This window comes from Mastigoproctus giganteus, chromosome 6 (genome assembly GCF_048544385.1).
Source record: "Mastigoproctus giganteus isolate SK-2022 chromosome 6, ASM4854438v1, whole genome shotgun sequence".
Classification (NCBI taxonomy): domain Eukaryota; kingdom Metazoa; phylum Arthropoda; class Arachnida; order Uropygi; family Thelyphonidae; genus Mastigoproctus; species Mastigoproctus giganteus.
Window position 1 is genome coordinate 222339105 of NC_143580.1, and position 27738 is coordinate 222366842.

At 35.3% G+C, this 27738-nt stretch overlaps 1 protein-coding gene across 1 annotated transcript; it reads right to left on the minus strand.

The window, feature by feature from the left end:
* Window positions 1–280: 280 nt before the first annotated feature.
* Window positions 281–27203, minus strand: LOC150085013 (zinc finger FYVE domain-containing protein 26-like). The gene is made up of 5 exons (XM_090376434.1): window positions 26997–27203; window positions 12024–12083; window positions 8000–8179; window positions 6993–7043; window positions 281–472 (listed from the first exon to the last, which is right to left on the minus strand). The coding sequence occupies exons 1-5, from the start codon at window positions 27201–27203 to the stop codon at window positions 281–283; spliced, it is 690 nt and encodes a 229-aa protein (XP_090232560.1).
* Between the last annotated feature and the right edge of the window lie 535 nt (window positions 27204–27738).

The following is a 27738-nucleotide window of genomic DNA, read 5'->3' on the forward strand; positions in this document are numbered from 1 at the left end:
AATTAAGTTTTTAGTGCAAAATGTAAAAGTTGTTTACATTAAAACTATGTGTATCATACTTTATTTCATTAATAAAAGTAAAAACCATGTATGATGGCCGGTTATCATTTTTAACAAAAGAGAGAGAAAAAAAAAAAAAAAAAAAAAAATCAAGAGCCCAAGATTTATGTTGTTTCTAAATTGCTTTAGAAATGGTCAGTGAAAGAATTTTTGGAAGTACAAAGGAATGAATCACTCCATTAAAATTAGAGGTGGTTTTCTTTGATGTAAATGGAAAAACTTAATTTTTGTCCCTTCGAAGTTTACTCTTCTGTTCACGTTGCTGCAACCACTTTTCACAAAATTTTCGAACATTGACCTGATTACTACGTTCTGCAGCTGCCATGATGCGCTGAATGTCTGGTGCTGAATCTAGTTTTGCTGCTTGCATGAATGCAAGTTTTAATTTTCCACATAATATGTAAGCATTCATCTAAAAAGAAAAAACAAACAAGGATAATGAAAAAAAAAAAAAAAAAATGACTATGAAAAAAGGACTATGACTAAAAAGGTATTTTTGATTTATGCTATATTTTATTATAATTTAAAATTTATTTATTATTTAATAATAGTTAAAATATAATTAAAAGAAACAGAAACACTTGTTATAATCAAATTAAATTTAATTTGATTATAAATTTGATTTGATTAAATTTAGTAAAAATGAATGAAAGCTTGGGTAGGCACAATTAAGTTATGCACATTGCTGTTTTATTTTTTTAATGGGCAGTGTATTTTATAGGATTGTATATTACAGTAATTTTTGTAAATGCCTCATTGATTTCTGTTTTTGAGGACTCCAATTCTGTGTATTTCTCTTATGATTAATAAATAGAATTGTTATTATTTTGAAAAATTGTGTCCATATCATATATTAATAAATTTCATTAGAAAGTTTGTCATGCTTCAGTCGTGTTTACATAATTCCAAAAAAAAAAAAAAAAAAAACGATGAAGATTCCTTACTGTCCGAAATTATTTATAGTGGGCATTTAAATGTGCTGAGAGGATTAAAAGACACCCAAGATACTTTATGAGGTGTGGCTAGAAAGTTCCAGAATTGACCATGGTAAGGTGTTGCACATGTTTCTTCCTATTACAACAGCCATAAATTATTGGGTGTGCCTTGCAATATTATATTAAAGTGACTTTTCCTTCTAAAATATACAAATATCTGAAAAATTTATGGAACAGTATGTGACCCAGAAATTTCTGGCTAAATCAAGGAAAATTACCACACTGTTACAAGAAGTTTATGGTGAGTCTGCAATGCTGAAGGATGTTTTTGTGAAATCTTTTCAAAATGCTACATGAACTAGTGTCATGACTGAAAATAACCAATTCATATATTAATAAATTTTTCACATTGTACTATAATTTCAGCTGATTTAAATCTTCCATTTCCACCTTATGATAGGCTTAAAGCAACATTTATAAATATTCTCCAATTAACTTATTTAGAGGATATTTGCAATGATAAGCTATTGCTAAATAATTTAATGAAAAACTTACAGTACTTCAAGCTCTAGCTAAATAATTCAATTGTCACATATCCTCCAATCATTTAATTTTAAACTACTTCCATCTTTGGCTACAAGATATGATCAAACTGTAGACCTAATCTTCTCAAATGCCTTTGACACCTAAGACAATTTTCTTAATTAGCAAAGTTTAAAATGCTATAGACTTCCCTCTTTTGACATTTCACAAATGTAATTCTAACTTTGTGAAAAAGTCAGTGTAGATTACTCTACATTTAAAAAAAAAAAATCACTGATGATTTTTCAGAAAAGGATGTGTTTCTGAATCAATTTCTAATTATAAAATGACTTCTGTTTGTTTCCATCATGTCAGGTTTCTTCAAAAATCATGAAAGAAAATTTGATTTTTCACAAATTTTTATTAATTTTGACAGAATTTGTGCATTGAAATTATAACAAAATGCTACTTTTACCAGACTTTTATATTTAAATACATGTTGAAAACACTGTCAAAAAGGGCAATGTGGTATAAAGTCCACTAAACACTACCTCTCATTTTAAAAACTGATCTATGATGGGTCAAGTTTTTGTTTCCTTGATTTCTTGCAGATCCCTCTACTTTACAGTCCCTCTTCAGCAGCCAACAATAGTCAGGCATCATGTTGATATTCCACCTCCCCAACACCTCATCCCCATGTCTTTAATGTTCTGGTGAAACTCCCACCCTGTTCTTCACTAACATTATCTGGATTTTTCTGGGAAGTATTTGATGTGGAAGTATAAAAATGTACTTTGACAATCACATTCTTGAAGTTTTCCAATGTATTTTCAACTACAGGCAGTTCTCGCTTTACGGGTTTTCACTTTATGAGTTCCCAGGTTTACGAGTTTTTTTTCCAAGTATCAAGTATCAACAAAATTGAAAATATGAACATTAATTGAATGTTAAACATCATAAAATGAATGTTAAACATCCATAAATACCGCATTTCAAACCACACGCGTAGCTATGCAATACAGTGCACCCCGCTTTACGATATTAATCTGTTACCATCGTATCACGTTGTTATTGTTATTTGGTTTTTAGGAGCATTAGCAACTAAGGCCATATTGCTCCGGGGATATGCGGTGGTCATTCCCTGACCTTTCCGCATCCTCCGTATTTGGTGGCCATGGGCTCGAATCCCGGTCTAATCAAGAAGCGTGTGCTACGAACTGCTGCTCCTGCCCACTGGCTATGGAGGTGCCATCGTATCGCGATAATATCATAATGTGAGCCCAATAACACATTGTTTTTTGGTAATTCAAATTTTCGCTGTATAACTCCGAAAGAAAGTTCAAATTTTCACTGTATAACTCCCTAAAAGATCGTTTTTATAGTGTAAATTGTATTAGTTACCAATTCAAATCATTAAACACACTACACTTTCATTGTTATCATATGTTATAAGAACTAATTTTGAATGGCTTTGTGATATTTTTCTAAAGCACATTTCTGGAAGTCACGACCATAAAACAATAAAAACAATTTGCACTTTCCGGTTTATTGGGCTTTTCTGTCAACTGTAAGCAATTATAAACGGGTAGTAAACTCGATGTTACTGCATTTGGGAAAATACCAATAACTGGAATTGTGTGTTTTTTTTTTTATGCTATTATGGTGAAATGTGTTTCCCCTTTACTGAAATCTTCAATCGTATAAAAAACAAATAAATTTTCAGAATATTCCATTCATTCCCTTTTTTTAAGCTTCGTAAACTTGTTACTCCGTGCAAATCGTGTTAGCTGCAATTTGTGCGTTACGTTAAAAAATGCTTATGCATGCTATTGAAATTTATAAAGAAAAGAGAAGATTATCTTGGAAATAAATGCCTCTTGAAGCATTTCTGAAGAAGACGACTCCTTGTGCAACAAACCAACGAGTGCCGAGCCAATAATGAGAATAATGAGTGATCAACAATGATGATGATGAAGAATAAACATCCTTTAACATTTGTAAGTCATAAATAATTTCTCTATTATTATAATTTGCTTGATTTTACAGGCAACGTTTTCATTTCTTTAGATAAATCCATCATTGTTTAAATATAAAATAATTAGCTAACTAATTTTGTTGTTGATAATGTAACTCCTATTTTTAACATTATGTCTATGGGATATAAATTCCCACTTTACGAGCGTGCTAGGAACAAATTAACTCGTAAAGTCGAGAACTACCTGTATATTCTTTTAGTCTGGATCCTTTTTGTTTCCTAAGAAGTTCTCAGCAACAGACCCGAAGCTAATCTGTGCCTGTTTTTCTCTTTTATTCATAGTTCCCTCATCAGTTTGTGAATGAGGTCCAACAATATTTTTTGCAGTAATATAAATGACTTAATAAACTATTTAGGAATTAGTTACAGTTCTATACAGTGGAGACTTTTTATTGACTCATCAAAGAGGAATCTCAAAGGAGTGTTGTTCCACAGTGGAAATAAATAGAGTCAATTCCAGTAGATCACTCTGTGCATTCGAAAGAAACATATGAGAACTTGAAGAAGTTGTTGACAAATATGTAGTATGAAGAACATGGTTAATTGGTCTGTGCTTGTTTTAAAAAATGATAGGCATGTTACTTGGACAACAATCTGGCTACACAAAAATGCCTTTTTTTTCGTGTGTGAGTGGGAGAGTAGGTAGTTGAAGAAGGTACCTTCCTTAGCTAAAGCTTTCACAAACTGTTTAATCAAACCCAGTTTGATGGAAATGGCAGGAGGAAGACAATTTTGGGGTCTACCAGTGGTTTATGAACTATATTCTTTGATCCAGGCAACAAACTGCCCCACTTTGACCAGACCTTGACATCCCAGTGTTTACTCCTAGCCCAACTCTCCCACTCGCACACGAAAAAAAAAAAGGTATTTTTGTGTAGCCAGATTGTTGTCCAAGTAACATGCCTATCATTTTTCAAAACAAGCACAGACCAATTAACCATGTTCTTCATACAACATATTTGTCAACAACTTCTTCAAGTTCTCATATGTTTCTTTCGAATGCACAGAGTGAGCTACTGGAATTGACTATTTATTTCCACTGTGGAGCAACACTCCTTTGAGATTCCTCTTTGATGAGTCAATAAAAAGTCTCCACTGCATAGAACTGTAACTAATTCCTAAATAGTTTATTAAGTCATTTATATTACTGCAAAAAAACCATAGAATTATCCTCACAAAAGTAGGAACTAGTTCTCGTTCTCTGTGTTTGTACCATGGGAAAAATGTCCTATGGCTAGGAGAATTTTTGACTTAAGCTTGAACTGAATTCTGCAGATTCCTTTGGTAAATTTAAATCTCTTACCAGATCATCGAGTCCACACTGTGAAAATGGTTCAGGGATGGACTCAATGGCTTCGGGTGTGTAGACTTCAGTTATTTGGGTTTTTTTTAGGAGCATTAGCAACTAAGGCCATATTGCTCCGGAGTTATGCGGTGGTCATGGGCTCGAACCCTGGTCTAATCAAGAAGCGTGTGCTACGCACTGCTGCTCTTGTCCACCTGGCTACGGAGGCACACGATCATCTTCAGAAGCTTCACTTTCGGCACTCACTGCTGCTACATTCTCCAAAATAAGTGGAAGGCATGGAATTGGCAGGTTATCTCCATGTGGGACTGATCTAATGGCAGACAGAACGTTAGGATATACAATGCCCTTTTTACTCTTTACATTGTATCCCTCACAGAACCTTCACAAATCACAGGAACTGCAAATGGCATGGTCCTCTTTTTGCCATTTTTTCAAATCTCAATGCTTTAACACAGGTTTGGCAAACTTCATGTGGAGTCCACCGTTTACGTTGATCACCAAGTTTCATTCCAAAATCAGCACAATACACATTTTTTACAAATTCTGCAATATCTTGTCTTTGCTTGAGGACTACATAACTACCACATATATAACAAAATAAGTTCAGATTATATAAACACTTGCACAAAGACATTTTACTCAATTTTCAGCACAAGTTTGACACAATAACGTCACATGTTGTTGCCAACATGTAAAGATTTAGTTTACAAATTCCCAGCATTTACTCCTAACTTAATACATTCAATAATATAATTCATGACATCAACTTACGTGATTTGTGAAAACATAGTACGTGATAGAAAAAAACAAATAACATTTCTGAAATCGCATAAAACTAAGTTAAAAACAGCTATTAGTTTGAAAACATCGAAAACCAGAGTGCTGTTATCAGTCTTTTTATTTTCTACATTCGGAAGAAAATAAACATATTTTTAATAATCCATAAGAGTGCACTCATTTGACTACAACTTATCCTCAACAAATATTATCATTAAGAATCCACTTCACTTAAAGCCTTAATTTTTTTGGTAATGATTAATTAATTTTCATTTTCTAAATTACATTTGAATGTGTTACTTTTATTGCAATGTTGCCCTTGATTTTCAACTACTGCTATGGAGAGATGCCTTTTTAACTTTAACTGTATACATAAGTTTTAGCAGCTGAATAAACTGATATTTATTTATTTATTTTCCATACAGATAACCAATACTACAAATTATTAACTCTTTTTAAATAAGGATAAAATTGTGTGGAAAACAACTTTATCTGAAACTTTTTTTTTTTTTTTTTTTTTTTTTGATTTGGAAGTTGTTGGCGCATCGGCTTCTGTGGCCATATTGCACCTCCCAAGGTTTTTGCAGTACTTTGATCCAAGCCCGAGGCGGGAATCGAACCCGCGACCTTTGGGTTGCCGGGCTTTATCTGAATCACAGTGAAAAAAGAATATGAGAAGCACTATTAGAGAATCTATCTCAACACAGAACTAAAAATAAATATCAAACAGGATATTGTACACAAGTATAAAATTTAGAACAACACAACTCTACAGATTTCTATTCTAAAATGAAGCATATCATTTTCAAGAATCTGCCTTCTTTATCAAATGATCTAAGAAGAAGAAGAAGAGGAAGCATGAAGGCCTTCAGAAATCTTACATGAAGTTCTAGTATAGATAATCACAGATATTCTGAAGCCAATCTAAAATGTACAGTAGAGCACATATTAGACTGGTTTGAAATTATCCAAGTTTCATCATGGACATCACTCAAGATCCTGAAAATCTAAAGGCATTTGACAAAAAAAAATTCTCTACATGTTTTTTGGAAATATGGTGACAACAGAATAAGTTCAATTTTATTAGGAATTATTTTTTTTTTATGAAAACCCCAAACACGAAAGGTATCAAAACCTATAGTACTTAGTACCGTGCACGGGTTGAAGGAGAAGTATAGGGGGAGGGGGGATGCCAGAAACTTTGCTCTAGAGGCTAAACATAAGTTAGAGTTAACACTTGCTTAGAATGCTTTTAAACCCCCTTCCCTCTCTAATTTTATTTCTAAATAACGAAGACTAAACAGTATTATTATCATATAAATGCTTACTGAAATGTTATAATAAAATGGCTTACCCGATTAATATCACTCTGTAGCATTTTAATTAAATATTCCACATCTTGTTTCTGTAAAAATTATAACCATTATTAGGCAACAAAAATAGCTGTCAAAATGTATCATACTAAGTGAAAAGATTAGTATATTTTCTTTCCTATTACAAAACATAATGCCATATGAACCATATTAATTTTCCCTGGTTCATCTGGTCATGAGCCAGGGAAAATTAATAAGACTTTCAATATCATGAGTCCTTTTTTAAAGTGTATGTCCTTTCCTATATTTAAGATTGATACTGGATATTTGCATAACAGTTGTGAAGCACTAGTTGTCAATTTTTATATAAAATTTACATTTTATGAGTAAACTAAAAATTTTCTGTGATTTTTAAAGTCACTTTTTTAAGAGCAATGCATTAGAAAATAAAATATTTTGACCTTACTATGAAATATCTGATATTTAAAGCAAAATCTGCAGGTAACAGATGATATCCACTATATTCTCATTAATTATGCTTTGTTCTTTGGAATAATATAATGGAAAAAGAATAAAAGATTTATGTGATACTGATCACAGATTTCAAAGTAGAGCATTTTATCATAAAAAATAATTCATTATATCTAAGCATAACACTGGAATCAGTGAATTAAAATATTAATTTTTCTATTGGATTCTTTAATTATAAAAAGTTTTAAACTGAAAAGTAAAAATTAAATACAGGTACAATTTCCAAAAACTGCATATTTTTAATTTTAATTTCTTTCTAACTGAGTAGTGTGAAACAAATTCATTTCAATTCATTCCACACATCCATGACTGTACAAAAGTGACTATTCGATATTTGTTCTGGATTTCGACAGTATTTTTCTCTGAATTTCTTGGAGTTTTTTGGGAGATCTAGAACTGTTCCTTGTTCATATTGATAAAGAAACTAGAAGAGGTTTATGCAATTACTGTACTAGTTCACATTGCTTTATATTTATATGGAAAATATGGAATAAAGACTGAAATAAATCATCCTTACCTCTCTAGGCTGTTTTCGAAGTGCTCTAATACATGATGTTAAAACTTCATCAAAGTCAAAAATTTCTGAATTGCATGATTTCATGCACTTCAATAACTGAATTATTTCACTGTCTCGCTGCATATAAACCAGCTGTCTTCCAGCTAAGCTAAGAACCTGAGTGCCATTTAAGTGATATTCCTTAAAGAATAAAATAATAAATTTCATGTCAGAAGATTTAAAGAATGAGGTCATTCAATTACTGTGTTGCTTTAATTAACAGTTAAAAATCATTTCCTATGTAATTAATGCATTAAGATGTAAATTTGGAAAATCCTACACATATAGCAGAACAGAAAGATATCACATATAAGAGATGCAAAATGCATGGCTACTATTAATTATTTCTGTGTAGAATTTGTTCAATGAAAAATTAAACATTAGTAAGTAGTTCACACAATAAATTTTTTTTGAAATAAAAACAGTAATAAAATGCATTTAAAATCGTTATCACTATTTCTTTTAGCTGAAAGAATTCTTACTGTTAACTGTGGAGCAGATGTTTAAAATTAATCTTTAGTATATCAATTTGGGCATACTGCCTAGCAAAGCTCATTATTCAAACAAAAAAAAAAAAAAAAATCAAATAAAAAAAAATTTCAATATTCATGCCAAATCACCTTTTTCCATTAAATTCCGTAAAAATCATTACTAATATAACAATACAATAAATGGCAAAAATATATAAGATAATAAATCATACTGGCTGTTGTCGTGGTTTTAGGCACACATTAGTAACTAAGACCACATTGTGCTGTATATATTATGCCTGTGGATCGCATATGTTCTGTGGCCGATTTGCCTGTTTTTGCTAGATGAAAAATTGTGCAACCTTTATCTGACTGAACTAGATAGTCATCTAGTTCAATCATGTGGAAAAGCTCATAGAAATTTCTTGTACCATTTGATGGGATTTCAACGAGGCCTTTTCTATCTGGTAGGGAGGTCTGTGCACTATGCCACACTCGAGGGCAATCAGACTACTGAGTTTAGAATAACCACTGATGCAACTAAGGTCATGAGGAATAAGTATATTGTGTCTTAAAGGAGAGTCTCATCAGGTGGGTTCTCTGTTGGATGAAAAGCCAATATCAATATTAGCGCAGGAATGTAATCAAACCTAAAAAGTTCAATATTTATGTCAAATCATTTGTCATAAATCCTATTTCACTGTTGAAAATTTTAGAGGACATCTAATAATCAAAAATTAGATTCACTCCCTTAACTACCATGCATTGATGTCTGAAATTCAGTTACAACTAGAAAATTTGATACATCAAGAAAAATACAAGGTGTGGCAATAAAGTTTCTGGACTGGTGCAATAAAAAGAACACAAAGTGAAGGAGCTCAAAAATTGTTTTATTTTTTTCAAAGTAAGCACCACTTGATTGAATAAAAGTTTCTGAAAAGAGTCAGTGAAGGCGTCCAAAGAGATGATGTTCAGTTCAGCAGTTACACTCTTTTTTTATGTCTTCAACATCCTGAAATCTCTTTCTTTGGAGGGCAGTTTTCACCTTGGGAAAGAGGTAAATCTGCTGGTGGTAGATCGGAAGGGTAGGGTGGATAGTGCCATGTTTCATCAGAAATATCTTCACGAGTGCAGAGGTGCCTCCGTAGCCGGGTGGGCAGGAGCAGCATTGCATAGCACACGCTTCTTGATTAGACCGGAGTTTGAGCCCATGACCACCAAATATGGAGAATGCAGAAAGGTCAGGGAATGGCCACCGCATATCCTGGAGCAATATGGCCTTAGTTGCTAATGCTCCTAAAAACCAAATAACAACAACAAGTGCAGAATGGGCAGGGGTATTACTGTGCAACAAGAACCTGCTGCCACTCTCTCAAAACTGCGGTCTTACCTGGGAAATGTGCTCTTCAAGTAGTCTTTGTGAAACAGCTATACATAGAATGCAGCATTGACACTTTCTTCCTTTCAATTACAAATTCCTTGTGAATCACACCCTGTCTGTTGAAAAACAATTGGCATTATCTTGATCCAGGACCTCTATAAACAAAATGTTTTGGGCATTGTTGTTGTTAACTTTGAAGTCTACTGCATGCTCTGACGCTATCTATGGGTCATACTGAGACATTCAACACTCAGTGACAATACAGTCAAGGAAATTAGGCCTGTCTGGATGAAGTTTTCACATGATGACACTCTTGGTTGCTTCTGCTCATCCATAAGACTGTGCAGCACAAATTTTGCACAGATTTTCCTTTTTCCTAAATCTTCATGAAGAATTTGATGAATCATCTCCTTATTCATATCCACCTCATGAGACATCATTCTGAGAGCCAAATGATGATCGCTTGCCATAATTTCCAGGACTTTTGCAGCTCTGTCCTCATTTTAAGAGGTTGACAGATACTCACTTCTTGTATCACCATGAACATCCTCACATCCGTCTTTGGATCGCATATACTATTCAATCACACTGGTATGACTTAATGTTTAATTTTCATAAACATGTTTTTAACATTTCATACGTTTCTGCTGCAGATTTTCCTAATTAAAGCAAAATCTGATTATTTGTTCATTGCTTCATAGAAAAAATTGTGACATGGAACATTAATGCTATCCAGTCCACATAATTCAGAAATGTCACAGAGTATGGCATTTAAAAATTGGTCGTTTCTTATAACTTGTCAGCCTACTGGACAATATTCATATTATCATCTGTTAGAGGAAGTTTGAACTACAATATACCACTTCTGTTTATTTTCAAACACATTAAACCTGTCTAGGAATTTTATTGCCACACTTTGTATATAATTGAGAGAATTCTACCAAGTCTTTGGTGGAAGAATATTATAAAAAATCTCAATTATATTAAATTTGAAAAGAAATATCTCTATTTTCTGAATGATGATCATATTTATCCAAAATGTGAGGGGAGGCAGTCCACATAATTCAGAAATATCACAGAAATTATGGCATTTAAAAAACTTACACAATGAGCTCTCATGATATTTACGGGGATTATGACAGTCTCTCTATAAGAAAGAGAAGATCTTAGCACATGAAGGTTCTGGGAGGAGGAGGATGACATACATTGAAGGAATTTCTTGACCACAAGTGTCCTACATGGAAGGGCATTACTGTCTATGAAAATGCATTCATGGTCTATGGACCTCAGAAAAACCTTCCACAGGGGCTCACAAGATGTGGAGATCAGCATGACTGTTCATCAGCACAAGGATGATCTTTTGTGATATAAGTAGTTCACTGATGTTCTCTCCAGATGAGAACATTAATTTACTAGTCTTGGGGTCTGAGGCAGTATGTTGTATTATGTCAGTTGGCTCTCCTATGGAAGGAATAACGATAACACAAATCAAGGACCATCATTTACATAGAGTCCTCATCCCAGATGCTTTCTGCATGCAGTGCTTTAAATGCTCATTCCTGTGGATACTGAATGAATGAGAGTTGCTTCAGTTTCATTTCCCAATGAGGATTCACTGTGAATGATAGTGGTCCACTTAGGATTTGTAATTTTTGAACCTACTTTTGAGATGCCAGTGTCCTAATATTGTTAATATAGCCTTGAAATTATCATTCTTGACATGTTTATGGGTATTGACAGTCTGAGATTGTCTTGCCAACAGCCATCCATTGTGCTGTCTTTCAAATGTTTACATTGCATTCTACAGAAAGAGAAAAGGCAACCAATGGCATTCTGCATGTTGCATTCGAGATCAGTAGTGGCAGTATAGTGTACACCTTAACAGTCTGCCTGATTTTCAGGTTTTGGAGCTTAAACTCATATTGTGCATGTCATATTTGGATTTATCTCAAATTACATCCAGGTTTCAAATTTCATGTAATTTATTTCATTTTATTTTTTTTAAGACATGGTTATAACTTTTAGTCACAAGTGTATAAATAGATATCACTTATGCAAAAATAATTTTCATTGACATTTACGTTAGAAAATGTAATAGTTAAAAAAAGTAATATTAACTGTTAATAATAGTGACCTTAAGGAGTCCTTCAGCTAAATAAAAACCTTTCTCTGCTTTCAAACTGCTCAGCAAAATCTGCAAAATACATTTAAGACACTGCAACTAAATACACAGAATAGTCAAAATATATTATAATATATTATAATTAAATTAGCTAAAAAAACTAATAAACATTACACCAATCAGGCTTTAAAATGTATTTTATTTTACAAATATATAATTAAAATAGAGTAATATCTGATAAAAACAAAAATTAAAAATACAATGAAATGATTAAAATATACTATGGTGGTGGACAAAAAAACTGCGTCACCTTAAAAAAAAAGTAACATTTGTAGCGAAACGTAGTAGTAGTAGTGGCATGTGCAAGAAAGCAAGTGTATGAGCTTATGCAGCATCAGCCAAAAAAAAAAAAAAAAAAAAAATTTTACAAAACACATCCCTCTGAATGTTTGTCCAGTTCCTCCTTAAATTTATTTAACCTATCAACTTCCACAATAACAGATGGAAGTTTGTTCCAGCAATTAACCACCCACTTGGCTAAAGGCAAATTTCCGCACATCTATTCTACATCTGTCTTTCCTCAATTTAAATTTATACCCCCTTAGGTTCGTAATCTGAACAAGTGGAAGAATACCATCAGAATTCAGCGTGCTCAACCCATTCAAGGCCTTATACACCTCAATCAGATCACCTCACAGGTGCCTAGTCTCCAGCCACTGCAATTTGCAGAACTTAAGCCTCTCTTGGTAAGAGGATCCCCTCATTCCCCTCACTAATCTTGTTGCCCTTCTCTCAAGCAAATCTACATCCTTCCTAAAATGAGGCCTCCAGACCTGTATGCAGTACTCAAGGCGTGGCCTGACCATTGCCTTATACAGAGGGACAATCACCTCCTTTTCCCTGCTAGCAAAATTCCTATATATCATTGACAAAACCCATGACCTGCCCTGGCAGCCTGTCTGCATTGTTCAGAAAACTTCATATCTGACTGCACAATTACTCCCAGGTCTTTTTCATTTTCAACCACCTTTAAGTGTAGTACCACACAGTTGGTACATTTCTCTGGGGTTACTTCTGCCCATGTACAGTATTTTGCATTTGTTAAGGTTAAACTTCAGTTGCCACTTCTCAGCCCATCTGCCCAAAATTTCTAGATCCTGTTGCAGTAGCACACTGCCATTACTGTCATTAACAACCCTGCCAACCTTTGTATCATCTGAAAACTTTCGACACTAAGCCTGATATACCTTCATCAATATCATTGATAAATATACAAAACAATAGTGGACCCAACAGTGAACCCCAGGGGACTCCACTAATAACATTAGTCAAAGAAGAGCAGCACCCATTGATTACCACCCTCTGTCTTCTCCCACTCAACCATCCTTTTATCCATTGCAGCAACCTTACCCTTAATACCATTCTGCTCCAATTTGTACAGTAGTCTTCCATGCGCAACAGTGTCAAAAGCTTTCTTGAAATCCAAGTATATGATATAAAGATTATTTTTTGCATCCAGTTCCTTTGTAACCACATCATAATAACCAATCAAATTTGTCAGACAAGACTTTCCCTTAACAAACCCATGCTGCGTCTGAATTATTGCTTCAGTCTTGTCTAGATGATCCTACAATGAATATTTAACCAGTGACTCCATTATTTTACCAGGAACAGAAGTTAAACTAACTGGTCTGTAATTACTCATGCCAACCATCGATCCCCCTTTGTGAATTGGGGATACATTTGCACATCTCCAGTCTGTGGGGACCTTCCCTGAGTCCAAGGATGCTCTCATAAATTATGGCTAAGGGTTTGCTTACTTCCTTTGTTGCCTCCTTTAATATATATGGATAAATTCCATCTATCCCAGGTGCCTTTCTCATGTTTAACTTCAACAATTTCTCCTCCACTTTGCTCTCATTTATTACAAAATCATTAAGCACTCTGCTACAATTTGATAACCTTCTGGCATTTTCAAACCTTAATAACTCCTCATGTGTGAATGCACATGAAAAATACTCATTCAGTTTGTTTGCTATCTGAGCAGATCATCAACAGTCAAACTATCGATATCAAGTGGACCAATCTGATTCATCCCCTTCCTTTTAGAGTTTATATAAGTAAAGAAATCCTTGCTGTTTTTCTTAGCATCCTTTGCCAAAGATTTCTCGTAATATGCCTTTGTCTGCCTAACCTCCTTTGTGACTTGATTACAGACTAGCTTATATCTGCCATAAGGCTTCTGTGTTGCCTGATAATTTATATGCATCCCACGCATTTTTCTTCTCTGTCACGAGTCTCATTAGTTCATTTGATAACCAATTAGACCTAAAACCTGAACAATATTTCTTAATAGGTATGAAACTTTTAGTAGCTTCCACGATTAATTCCTTGAATGCTTCCCACTTAGAATTTGCTGTTGGTAACACCATCAGTTGATCCCGCTGTACAGAACTTAAAAACTGTCTGACACCACTGAACTCACCTTTATGGAAGCAAAACCCTTTCCTTTAACCCCTGATGGTAATTATATCTTTAAGTAAATCCCATATCAGTACACCGTGATCACTGCCACCTAGTGGTTCCTTTATCTGCAAATTCTTAATACACGAATGATCACTGCTGATAACCAGATCAAGAGTATTACCCACTCTGGTTGCCTCTTGAACATGCTGCTGCAGAAAACAATCATCCAATAAATCCACAAAAGTCTTACTAGTGCGCGAGTGACCAAACCACAAGTTCCAGTTAATATCTGGGAAGTTAAAATCCCCCATTATAAGACATTCTGATTTACTAGCCCACTATTTCTCTGGACAATTGTTCATTGTACTCATTTGAGTCATTAGGCCTATAACACACTCCTACTCTTATTTTTGCTTTCGCAGTGCTTATGTCACACCAAACTAACTCAACAGTGCACTGTTCATTTATATCAACTGGATGCACTTCTTTTGATTTTATGTTTTTCTAAATTAACAGCATAACCCCTCCTCCCTTCCTATTCTGTCTATCCTTTCTGAACACACTGTACTGCCCAAATTTCAATTCTGCATTCCTAATATCGGTGTGACACCACGTCTCTGATATCCCAACAATATCAGCCTTTGATGTCTTGGCCAACACTTCAAATTCATCAAATTTATTTACTATACTTCTATCATTGGTATACATGCAAGTATACATGTACCTATTCTTATTCTTAGTTACCCTAACACATCTCATACATCCACCTGTTTCACGATGACTGCCATCAGTCCCTGAAATCCCCAGCACCCCTTGCTCCAGGCCACTGCTTATTCTAATAGAAGTAGTGCAAGGATCATTTTCACCTCTGCCTGGGGCTACTTTTAACCTTTTATTCTGTGAATCCCTACAAGCTAGCAGTTTTCCAACCAACCTAACACTGCCTCGACAGCATCAGCAAATATTCTTGCACCCTTTCTATTTAAGTGTATCACATCCCTGTAGAAGCAATCTCTCCTGTTAACAATATGTATAAGATATTGTTTGATTACAGTCATTTTGTTTGTCACAAAGCAAAGGTATTGCATCAGACAGTAATTGCAAGGTAATGCATTAGCCATTTCGATAAATACGGTGTTGGAAGGGTATACATGCTCATTAGTATTCTGTTTTGCAGAGGTGTAAGCATGGCTCCATATGTTCAGTTGACACCAAGAAAAAAACGTGTTGTTGCTCTGTCCCAGGAAGGGCTTTCTACACATGCTATTGCTAATAAAATAGGCTGCCACCAGTCAACAGTATCTCGGGTGCTGAAATTAAAGCGTGAAACCAGTGATGTGAAGAGAAGGCTTGGATCAGACTGTAAGGGAGTGACTATAGCCTTTTCAAATATCAATCTTGGGAAGGCATTTCCCAAGATCGATATTTGAAAAGGCTATGCCTTCGTAATCTAATCGCCATGCTAGTGCTCCTGATCTAAAACTGGACTTTGAGATGGTCTCTGGTGTTGATTATATATGTTATTTTTGGTTTTTTTTTTTTTTTTTTTTAGGAGCATTAGCAACTAAGGCCATATTGCTCCGGGAATATGCGGTGGTCGTTCCCTGACCTTTCCGCATCCTCCGTATTTGGTGGTGACGGGCTCGAACCCTGGTATAATCAAGAAGCGTGTGCTATGCACTGCTGTTCCTTCCCACCTGGCTACAGAGGTGCCCCCTCTGGTGTTGAAACAAGTGCATGAACTATCCAAAGACGGCTTTTGGAATGTGGTCTGCATGCCTATCAGCCCAAGAAGAAGCTTTTGTTGACCCAACAAATGAGGAAGAAGCGACTTGGTCGGGCTAAAACGCATGTTTTATGGACAAAAGAGCAACAGAACACCATCATCTTTTCCGATGAATCAAAATTCAACCAGCATGGCTCGGATGGGAAGCGATATGTCAGAAGACAAAAATCGGAGGCATACCATCCTGACTGCATAACACCAACTGTAAAGTTCCCCGCCGGTCAGATGGTCTGGGGATGCATGAAAAGCAAAGGGATGGAACGAATTAAATTTATTAACGGAACAGTGAATGCAGAAACCTACACTGCTATCTTGGAGAAGTGCCTCAAACCCATTATTAGGGATCACCACACAGATGTCCAAAATTGCATTTTTCAACAGGACTCAGCACCTTGCCACACAGCAAAATTGGTAAGTTTTATGCAATTTAGATTTAATGGTGAGTTTGTCTTCTTGTCTCACAAGGCTTAAAACATACTTACACCATGTTTTTACACCCTTGTTTTTCTCCCTTAAGGTGCAGCCATACCTCAGAAATGCTGGCATTGCAGTGTTGGACTGGTCCGGCAACAGTCCACATTTGAATCCTACTGAAAATTTCTGGTACATAATGTCATCTAAAATTGCTCAGAAGAAACCAACAAGTAATATTCAGCTGCAGGAGAGCATTGTAAGGGTGTGGTACCAAGAAATTGGGCAACCGTATATCCAGAAGTTGATTAACTCTCTGCCAGATCGTTGCAAGGCTGTAATTGCAGCTCAAGAAGGAACAACAAAATATTGAGGACTTATTTTGCTGATTTACAGTACATAACACTATATCTTTCAATAAAGTCAAATTTTCAGAAATATTTTATTACCAAATTAAAAATATAAGTAACCGTTGTTAATCAATAAAGAAAATAATCAATAAAGAAAGCAATGAAGAGTTATTTGAAAATTAGAATTAGCAATACCTTTATGTACAACACTTGAATTTTAGTTTAGTTTTGGTTATTAAAAACATCCTTCACTAGAATACATTACTTTATAAAGCTCTTGATAGATAATATTTTTGGGATAGACTTTCTTTGATGGAGGTCAGAGTTTGTCTTGTCTTTGAGTACGATATTTGTGATCTGAGCAGAATATATAATGACATGGAGGCTGGTTATGAAAGTCAAAAATAAGTTTTCAGTTTAATAGTGGTTAATTTATTTAATCAGTATTTAAACCTTTCCTGGTGACATGTTTATTTATTTATATCTCTGTTAAATTTTTCTGTCTAAAGAATCAAGGGTTACTTGAGTAGGCGAAGAAACTGACAAAATAAAGTGATTTTAACCTTAGTGGAAACTTGTCCACTAAGAAGAAATAGTGAATATCCTTTTTCCTGTTTTAAAGAAAAGAAGCAACACTGTTTCAAATAAGTACTAAAGCTTCTATTTTCTACTTAAGTCTTTTGTAACTGGCTTTTTTTTTTTTTTTTTTTCTTTTTGTGCGTGAACCCTGGAATGAAGTCTTGCATGAACAAAATATAGGAACCTCTAAAACTACAGCTGCTCTAAAATTAAGATCAAGTAACTGAAAGGTGGATCAAGTGCATAATATTATTATAGTATTAACTATAAACATTAATATGAGGGGCACATCAAGCTCTCAGCTGCCCAGCTCAATGGCAGAGCTCACTCCTGTGCATCAAGCAACACAGAGGCAATCTCCAAGGCAGAATGCGCTGGTCCCAAAGAAACTAGTTATTGTTGGTGACTCTATTGTCAGGGAGACGGGGAATATACTATGCAAGAAGGATAGGTGGAACAGGACCAGGGTATGTCTGCAGGGGCAAAAGTTGATGATATTGTAGAGCAGATATCATCTTTTAAGGGCACAAAAGGTGATACTGTTGTACACGTTGGAACTGACTTTAAGAGTAAGAGATCTGCAGATTTACTCAACAAGTACAGGTCAATGTTGAAAAAAAGTTGCGAGTTAGGGTTGAATGTGAAAGTGTCTGCAATTTTGCCCAGACATGATAGGAGGAGTATAAGATGAGAGCCTTGTCCATCAATTCAGCCCTGGAGAGATTGTGCAAGGCTTAAGGGGTAGAATTTTTTTCAGCCTGGTCTGTGCTTGTTTTTGCAGGAGAGACTGCTTCTACAGCAATGGGGTATACTTAAATAGAAAGGGTGCAAGAATATTTGCTGATGCTATTGAGGCAGTGTTAGGTGGGTCGGAAAACTGCTAGCTTTGTGGGGGGGGGATACACAGACTAAAAGGTTAACAGTGGTCGCAGGCAGAGACAAAAGTGATTCTTGCACTGCTTCTATTAGAATGAGCAGCAGCCTGGAAAGCTGTTGTTGTTGTTATTTGGTTTTTAGGAGCATTAGCAACTAAGGCCATATTGCTCGGGGAATATGCGGTGGTCATTCCCTGACCTTTCCGCATCCTCTGTATTTGGTGGGCACGGGCTCGAACCCCAGTCTAATCAAGAAGCATGTGCTACACACTGCTGCTCCTGCCTACCTGGCTACAGAGGCGCCACCTGGAAAGCAAGACAATGGAGATTTACAGGACTGCTGGGAGTCATAGTGGAACAAATAAATACATGGGCTGTGTTAGGGTAACTAAGAGTAGAAACAGGTGCATGTATACCTGCATTATGAAAACAACAGGGATTACCTTTATTTTTGATATAGGATGCTTCTTTTCCAACCAACTCTCCTAGTCCAACCCGCTAACAATTCTTTGTGAAGGCGATATAAATTTTACAAAAAATGTGAAACATCTTTCCCACTGTCAGAACAGTTGTGTTCAGACCCCTCGGTCTCAATACTGAGCGCTCAACCCAACTTCTGTCTTCAAACACCATACCTCTGCCAGCAAGGAAAACATTATGCAGATTGACATTAAAATTTAAAGGTCTAAAAAGCTTAATAAATATGGAGCGATTATTCTTGTTGTTCCTGTAGACTGACATTAATATTAAAATTTAGGGGTCTAAAAAGCTTAATGAATATGGGGCGATTAATTCCTTCATTCTTTTAAAATTTAAGTTGGACTAGAACTTTTCGAAGCGACATGTTCACAGGAATAAGAGCAACACACAATTAATCCAAAACTTTTGTCTTATGTTGTAATGTTTGTTCTTCATGCATGTGTATAAGTGACCAATCGTCGGATAATAGAAATGGCCGATGGATATTGATTGAATTTTCACACAGTTTCATTTCTAGGGTTTCTGCAATAAGTAATTTGTGGTAGTTATGTTGAATATTTATTATTTTTGTTTCATTAAAGTCAAATGAATGTTGTTCTCGTTCATTTACTGCATGAAACGAGAGTTCAGTTGTGTTTGAACAACCTGCCCGAACCGAAGCTTCGTGTTGTTTTGCTCGAAGCTGTGCCACTCCCATTGTAGATTGTACATAAACAGCGTCGCAATTTTTGCATGGGATTCTGTATATGAGGTCACGCTGTGATTGGACTGTAGTGTTTGAAGGTTGATTTCTGAAGAATGTGTATAATTTATTCATGGGTTTTGCTATAATTTTCATGTCGGTTCCCCTGCATATTTGGTTAAGTTTATTGTAGCAATATGCGACATATTAGCATTAGCATTAGTAGAGGCATTTGATGCAAGAAAGCAAGCTTATGCAGCATCAGCCAAAAAAAAAAAAAAAAAAACCCACTTCCACTTCACCCCTCTGTTCGTTCAAAATACCTGTCCAGCTGAGCCTTAAACTTATTTAGGCTATCAACCTCCACTACAAGGGATGGAAGTCTGTTCCACCAACCAACCACCCGCTGGCTAAAGGCAAATTTCCGCACGTCTATCCTACATCTGTCTTTCCTCAATTTGAATTTATGCCCTCTCAGGTGATTATTCTGAGCTAGAGGTAATGAAATGGAATGGTAATGAAATGTATTTTGGCCTTGTCAGATTTTTGTGCAGTGTCTGTTGCGAGGTTGTTATTTATTTTTTCACAGTATGTTTTAACTTTATTTATATAGATTAGCAGGTAACTCCTATTTGAGAATCTTCTAGTGAATTCATTTATTTCTGTCGTTAAAGAAATCTGAGTGGAAGAATATTTAAAGGCATTAAGAAATTGATTCAGCACGACCGATTTTTTGTATGGTTGGGGATGATAACTGTGGAAATGCAAAAGTATCCCCTTATTAGTGGATTTTCTATATATATTAAAATTTAGTTTTTGGTCTAATCTGTGTATGGTAAAATTAAGGAAATTTATGGAGTGAGTTTCTGCCTTAATTTCTAATTCTAATTTTAATCTCTGATGGATGTTATTAAAACCCTGTAAAATATTGTTTATGGTCAAATGATGTGTGATAATTAGGATGTCATCCAGATATCTTCCATAATATGTGATCCAAAAAAAAAATAAATAAATAAATAAATGGATCAAGATGGAGCGTTTCTAATTTAACTAGGTACAGCTCAGCAATGAGTCCACTGATTTTTAGGCCCATCGGGAGGCCAAAAATCTGTCTATATATTTTTTTTTGAAAGAGAATGTAATAGTTTCATTAGTTCGAAGATTCTGTCTTTGGGAAGTCTGGTGTTTTTAATTTTTATATTATCATTGTTTAAGTAGGCCCAGACTATGTCTAAGGCATACGGTACATTTACGTTAGTGTGTAGTGAAGCCACATCCAGTGAATATTACTTCATATCCTCCTTGATATGGAGATCTTCAGGGTCTCCTGAAGATCTCCATATCTCCATATATATTAGAAGTTCTCTAAGTGGTTTTAGAAATGGGTAGATGAACGTGGCTAAGGAAGCAAAAGCTGAATTCTTATATGACATAATTGAACGTATTGGGTATCTTGTTTTGTGTAATTTTACTTAGCTGAATAAGGTTGGGATATTGTAAGTGTGGGCTTTAATTTGTTTAAGCTGGGCCATAGTGATGTGGCCATCTTTCCTATAAATAGTGAGCATGTTGTTATATTTATTCACTAGACTGTTGAACTCAGAAGGTTCAACTTCCTCGTATGTCGTCGTGTCTGAAATGGTGTAAAATTTATTTATACAACCTCCTTTATTGAGAATAACTACTCTATCACCCTTGTCGGCCTTTTGAATAATGATATCGTGATTTTGTCTATTTAAAGCTTTAGCTTCTTCTCTTATGTAGTTTAGATCTTGGGGGGACAGTTTGGTTTATGATTCGATTAGCCTGTTGGATTAATACAGCGAGGCCTCGCATAACACGAGTTTTTGATTAATGCGTTTCAATTACCACTATTTGAATATATTAAACTCCTTTTCACTTTACATGATGCAAATTTCCAGTTAACGCGATTTTTTTTTTTTATGCGATAGTTGAAAAAGATTTGAATCGCGCGTTAAGCTTACCGTGCATCAGACGGGCAATAAACAAACGTTTGCCCGCTGCCTGCCTCAGTGTGTTCCATTAGCCATCGGAAGAAGACATGTTACTTGTTTGTCTCCTGCTAATAAAGTCGATGCAAACTTGCATTTAAAAATTCAAATTTTTAAATGAGCCAGATGAAAATGTTACTGCAAAGGAGATAATGGTAAAAGAACTAGATGAAATCTTTTGTATTGCAGAGAACCTCAAACCTTTTGTTTGAGGTTCTCTGCGATATTTATTTTGCCAGGGCCCGGAGAAGATCGTTGTCAGCTATCGGAAATTGATTGATGAAGACAGAAAGTCATCACTGTTCAAATATTTCCGCAACAGTTCCCAAACTTTTATTATTATTATTATGAGCCATATGGTGCAAGGAAGCCCGAGGCTTATGCTACACCAGCCAAAATAAAAAAAAAAAAAAAAATTCCCCGAGTTACCCTGAGAGAGAGAGAGAGAGAGAGAGAGAGTGAGTGAGTGAGTGAGTGAGTGAGTGAGTCAAAAGTAGAAGGGAATCACCAAGAAAGAGAAGAATGATGATATCCAGCTCAGGACCCTGGGTGTGCCAAGCCCATACTCATCAGATGTGATCCCCTGGGGTTCTCGGTTCATGGCGCCCTTAGTGTCTCAGTAATTTTTTCATGGCGCACCCAGACCAAATGAAATACCTAACAGTTCCTTTTAGTAGTTAGGTCCAAATAACTTAATAAGAAATGTTTGAACTGTGAACTACCTCAAGCTAGCAGTTCGCGCAGTGTCCAACAGATGTCGAGTATCACTGTTTCCCTCGAAAATTAAAATATTCTGTGGCGCAGTTTGGGAACCGCTGTTTTATGCAATAAACATTTAATTCCATAATTATTTTCATTATACTTTACATTGTATACAGTTAAAAAGTTATTTAAAAGGTATTTTTAAGATTCTTTATAGACATTCCAGAAGGTTAAGGACCAATTATAATTTTTCCTATTGATTATTATATTCGATATTTATTGATTATTATATTCGTCCTGCGATGTGCTCGCAGGACGAATTAATCGAGGCCAGCCTGTATGTTTTTTTGGGGCAAGTCTCTAAGAGTGAACTCAAGGTCAATAATCATTTGTTTATTGGGGGGGGGGAGAATCGCGGCAGTAAATTATAATTTAAACCTTTATTTAATACAGCTATTTGTTGAAAAGTGAGTGTAACAGATGATAAGTTCTTATATTATCTGATGGATTAGGGTCGTTATGGGAACCATTGTGTAAATCAACATTATCTGTTTGTTTGTTCATCCGGGAGTCATTAATATGAGGTAGATTTCTATTGGGAAAGGTGTAGGAATTTTTATCTGCATAATTGTGTTTTGATATCCACTTTGATTTTCAAAACGATTGTGTGAAGAATAACGACTTCTATTATATGGGAAACCCCTAAGGACTTGTAATTTTAGGATATGTCTATTCTCTAATGTGATGGATTGGGCATCAATTTTTAATTGAATGGCTAGCTTTAGATTATTCCAATCAATAATGTTTAGGTGTTTTTTAAAAATATTGTGATATCGTTGAATCTGTTTAAAATATATCCTTTTAAGGTTAAATTGAGATTTTAAGCTAGTTTTACTATGTTGCTTGATGTAGTACAAACTAAATTTTGTATTCCTTATATTTTCAAACCTAGCCAAAATTTAGCAAATTTCGGGATTATATTTTCAGAAAGACATTGTTTTAAAAACTGGGTATGATAATTTTGGGCTGCATATTTCAATGTAATTCTACTATAGTTTTGTTTTAACCCTGTTAACCATTCAACCATAGTGTTGTATATTAAGGTATAACTTGGGTGGTAAATTAAGTCAGTATACAAGTATGTGTGAAGTATAGATCTAAAAGGTGGCAATCAAATTTTGAATTTTGAGAGGAGAGGGAGAAGCGAAGTGTAAAGTCAACAAACTACAGGGGCCTCAGAAAGGAATGAAGAGAATAATCGCTCCATATTTATTAAGCTTTTTAGACCTTTAATTTTAATGTCAATCTACATAATGTTTTCCTTGCTGGCAGAGGTATGGTGTTTGAAGACAGAAGTTGGGTTGAGTGCTCAATATTGAGACTGAGGGGTCTGAACACAACTGTTCTGACAGTGGGGAAGATGTTTCGCATTTTTTGTAAAATTCATATCGCCTTTACAAAGAATTGTTAGCAGGTTGTACTAGGAGGAAAAGAAGCATCTTATATCAAAAATAAAGGTAATCCCTGTTGTTTTCATAATATAATAGAATATTGGAATTATTGAGCACTTAATAGCTCTCTATTATCAAATCTATTGTATACTTCATGTACACCAATGCTAGGAGTATGTTAATAAATTTGATGAGCTTGAAGTGCTAGTCAAGACATCAAAGGCAGATATTGTTAGGATATCAGAGACATGGTGTCACACAGACATAAACAGTGCAGAATTGGAATTTGGGGAGTATAATGTGTACAGAAAGGATAGACAGGACAGGAAGGGAGGAGGAGTTATGCTGTAAGTTAAGAAACACATAAAATCTAAGAAAGTGCATCCAATTGATGTTGGTGGACAATGCAATGTTGAGACTGTTTGATGTGACATAAGCACTGGGAAAGGAAAAATGAGAGTAGGTGTGTGTTATAGGCCTAATGAATTTGATGAGTATAATGAGCAATTGTGCAGAGAAATAGAGTGAGCCAGTAAATGAATGTGTCTTATAATGGGGGATTTTAACTTTCCAGATATCGACTGGAACTTGTGGGTTGGTCATTTGCACACTAGCAAGAGTTTTGTGGATTTATTGGATGACTGTTTTCTACAGCAACATGTTCGAGAGGCAACGAGAGGGAGTAATACTCTTGATCTGATTATCAGCAGTGATTATTCATGATTAAGAATTTATTTGCAGATAAAGGAATCACTGGGTGACAGTGATCACAATGTACTGATGTGGGAATTACTTAGAGATGTAAGTACCATCAAGGATAAAGGGAAGGGCTATTGCTTTCATAAAGGTGACTACAGGAGTCTCAGAAAGTTTTTAAATTCTGTATAGTGGGTTAAATTGATGATGTTACCAACGTTTAATTCTAAATGGGAAGCCTTCAGGGACTTCATTTTGGAGGCTACTAGGCTTTTCATTCCAACTAAGAAATACTGTTCAAGGTTTAGGCCTAAATGGATGTCAGATGAACTAATGAGGCTCGTGGCAGAGAAGAAAAATGTATGGGATGCATATAAAGTATCAGGCGACACAGAAGCCTATGGCAGATATAAACTAGTCTGTAATCAAGTCACAAAGGAGGTCAGGCAGGCGAAGGCAGATTACAAGAAATCCTTGGCAAAGGATGCAAAGAAAAACAGCAAAGAGTTCTTTACTTATATAAACTCTAAAAGGAAGGGGATGAATCAGATTGGACCAATTAACATAGTTGAGTTGACTATTGATGATCATGCTCAGGTAGCTGATAAACTGAATGAGTATTTTGTATTTACATTCACATGAGGAGTTATTCAATGAGAGGAGTGCCAGAAGTTTATCAAACTCTAACAGGGAACTAAGTGATTTTGTAATAACTGAGAGCAAAGTGGAAGAGAAATTGTTGAAGTTAAACATAATAAAGGCACCTGGGGTGGATGGGATCTATTCAGTAAGAAAACCCTTAGCCATAATTATGAGAGCTTCCTTGGACTCAGGGGAGGTTCCCATGAACTGGAGGTGTGCAAATGTATCACCAATTCACAAAGGGGGGGGGGTTCAAAAGGTGCGTAACTACAGACCTGTTAGTTTAACTTGTGTTCTGGGGAAAATAATGTAATCACTGGTTAAAGAAGCATTGCAGGATCATCTAGACAAGACTGCAGTAATAGTTAAGACACAGGATGGGTTTGTTAAAGGGCAGTCTTGTCTGACCAATTTAATTGGATACTATGATGTGGTCACAAAGGAACTGAATGCCAAAATAATTTTGATATCATATACTTGGATTTCAGGAAAGCTTTTGATACTGTTGCACATGGAAGACTGCTGTACAAATTGGAGAGATATAGCATTAAGGGTAAGTTGCTACAATGGATAAAGGGATGGTTGAGTGGGAGACAATGGACTCTTCGTGGACAAATGTTATTAGTGGAGTTCCCCATGGTTCGGTGTTGGGCCCATTGTTGTTTTATATATTTATAATGATATTGATGAAGGTATATCAGGTTTAATGTCCAAGTTTGCAGATGATACGAAGGTTGGCAGGGTTGTTGATGATAGTAAAGACAGTATGCTACTCCAACTGGATCTAGATAATTTGGGCAAATGGGCTGAGAAGTGGCAACTGAAGTTTAACATTGACAAACGCAAAGTACTGCATATGGGTAGCAATAACCGAAGTGAAATGTACCGTGTGGTACTACACAGGGAAGTGGAAAGTGAAAAAGATCTGGGGGTAATTGTGCAGTTGAATATGAAGTTTGCAGTGCAGACGGGCTGCTAGGGCAGGTCATGGAGTCTTGTCAATGATATAAAGGAATTTTGCAAGCAGGGACAGGGAGGTGATTATCCCATTACACAAGGCAATGGTCAGGCCACACCAAGAGTACTGTGTACGGTTTGGAGGCCTCATTTTTGGAAGGATATAGAGTTGCTAGAACGAGTACAAAGAAATGGCAACAAGATTGGTGAGGGGAACAAAGGAGTGCTCTTACCAAGAAAGGCTTAAGTTCTGCAAATTTCAGTGCCTGGAGAGTAGGCACCTGTGAGGTGATCTGATTGAGGTGTATAAGGCCTTGAATGGCTTCAACAAGCTGAATGCTGATGGAATTCTTCTTGCTCAGATTAAGAACCTGAGGGGGCACAGATTCAAATCGAGGAAAGACAGTTGTAGAATAGATGTGTAGAAGTTCACCTTTAGCCAGCGGGTAGTTGATTGGTGGAACAGACTTCCATCTTTTGTTGTGAAAGTTGATAGCCTAAATAAATTTAAGGCTGAGCTGGAGAGGCATTTGGAATGAATGGAGTGAAATGGGGTTTTTTTTTTTGACTGATTCTGTATAAGCTTGCTTTCTTGCATCATATGCCTCTACTAATGCTAACAATTAAAATCTGGACCCCTCCCCGCCCAATACGATTTTTTGTATTGGGTATAGGTTGGTTGCTGTGCTAACAGATTTAACAATCTCTTGTTCTATTGTTGGAGTATAGTTTTTGTTTAATCTAGTGGGACATTTATAATTGATAACTAAACCTAGAATAGTGTAATGAAAAAAATTTCCTCACATAAAAGGAAAAACTATTAGAAGGTATAAATCAATTTAAAATTCCAAACAAATTCTGTATTTTATTCCAACTTTAAAATTGAAATACTTTACCATTGCGACCAATTCTGATTTTACAGTATTATTTCCAAACAGAGTTGGAAGAGCAGTTCGGTCTTGGGCTTTTGTCTGCTCAGGAGAAACTCCAGGAACACTAGATTTACCAGCACTCTCCAAACCATGTGAAATAACTGAAATCCTTTCATTTTCATTTTCACATTCATGAAGAAATAAAGTTACTTCTATTTGTAGATTAACCATTTTAATATATCTGAAAGTAGAAAAATGCAATGCAATAATAATAGAAAATGGAGTACTACTATTAATTGCATTACTATAAATGAATGATAGGAATAAAAAAAAAATTTTTTTTACTGTTTTATACACTAGATATGTAAATTCAAGAATATGTACTAATTCTTTTATAATATATAAATTATAAGCAAAAAGGATTCATATTAATAATAATAAATTTTTGTGCCACAGAGCAAAAACGGAAAGAAAATAAAAAGAACGGTTGCAGTAAAAAATACGTTTAATGTTATGTAAAAATATATTGATGTTAACATGAACAAAAAACAAAGCCCAAGTAAAAATAATACAGGAAAGTAATACATAGCTTTCGGACAGGAAGGCATCCTTCATCAGTTGTGACCGTTAATCTAAAATATAGAAATATGGAACTGTATGTGTGTGTGCCATGGCAATCATGTATGGTGAACTGTGTGTGTGTGTAACAAAACAGAAGGGAAAGCTTGTAGTTGTAGCTGGATATTAATAATAATAAATTTTTGTG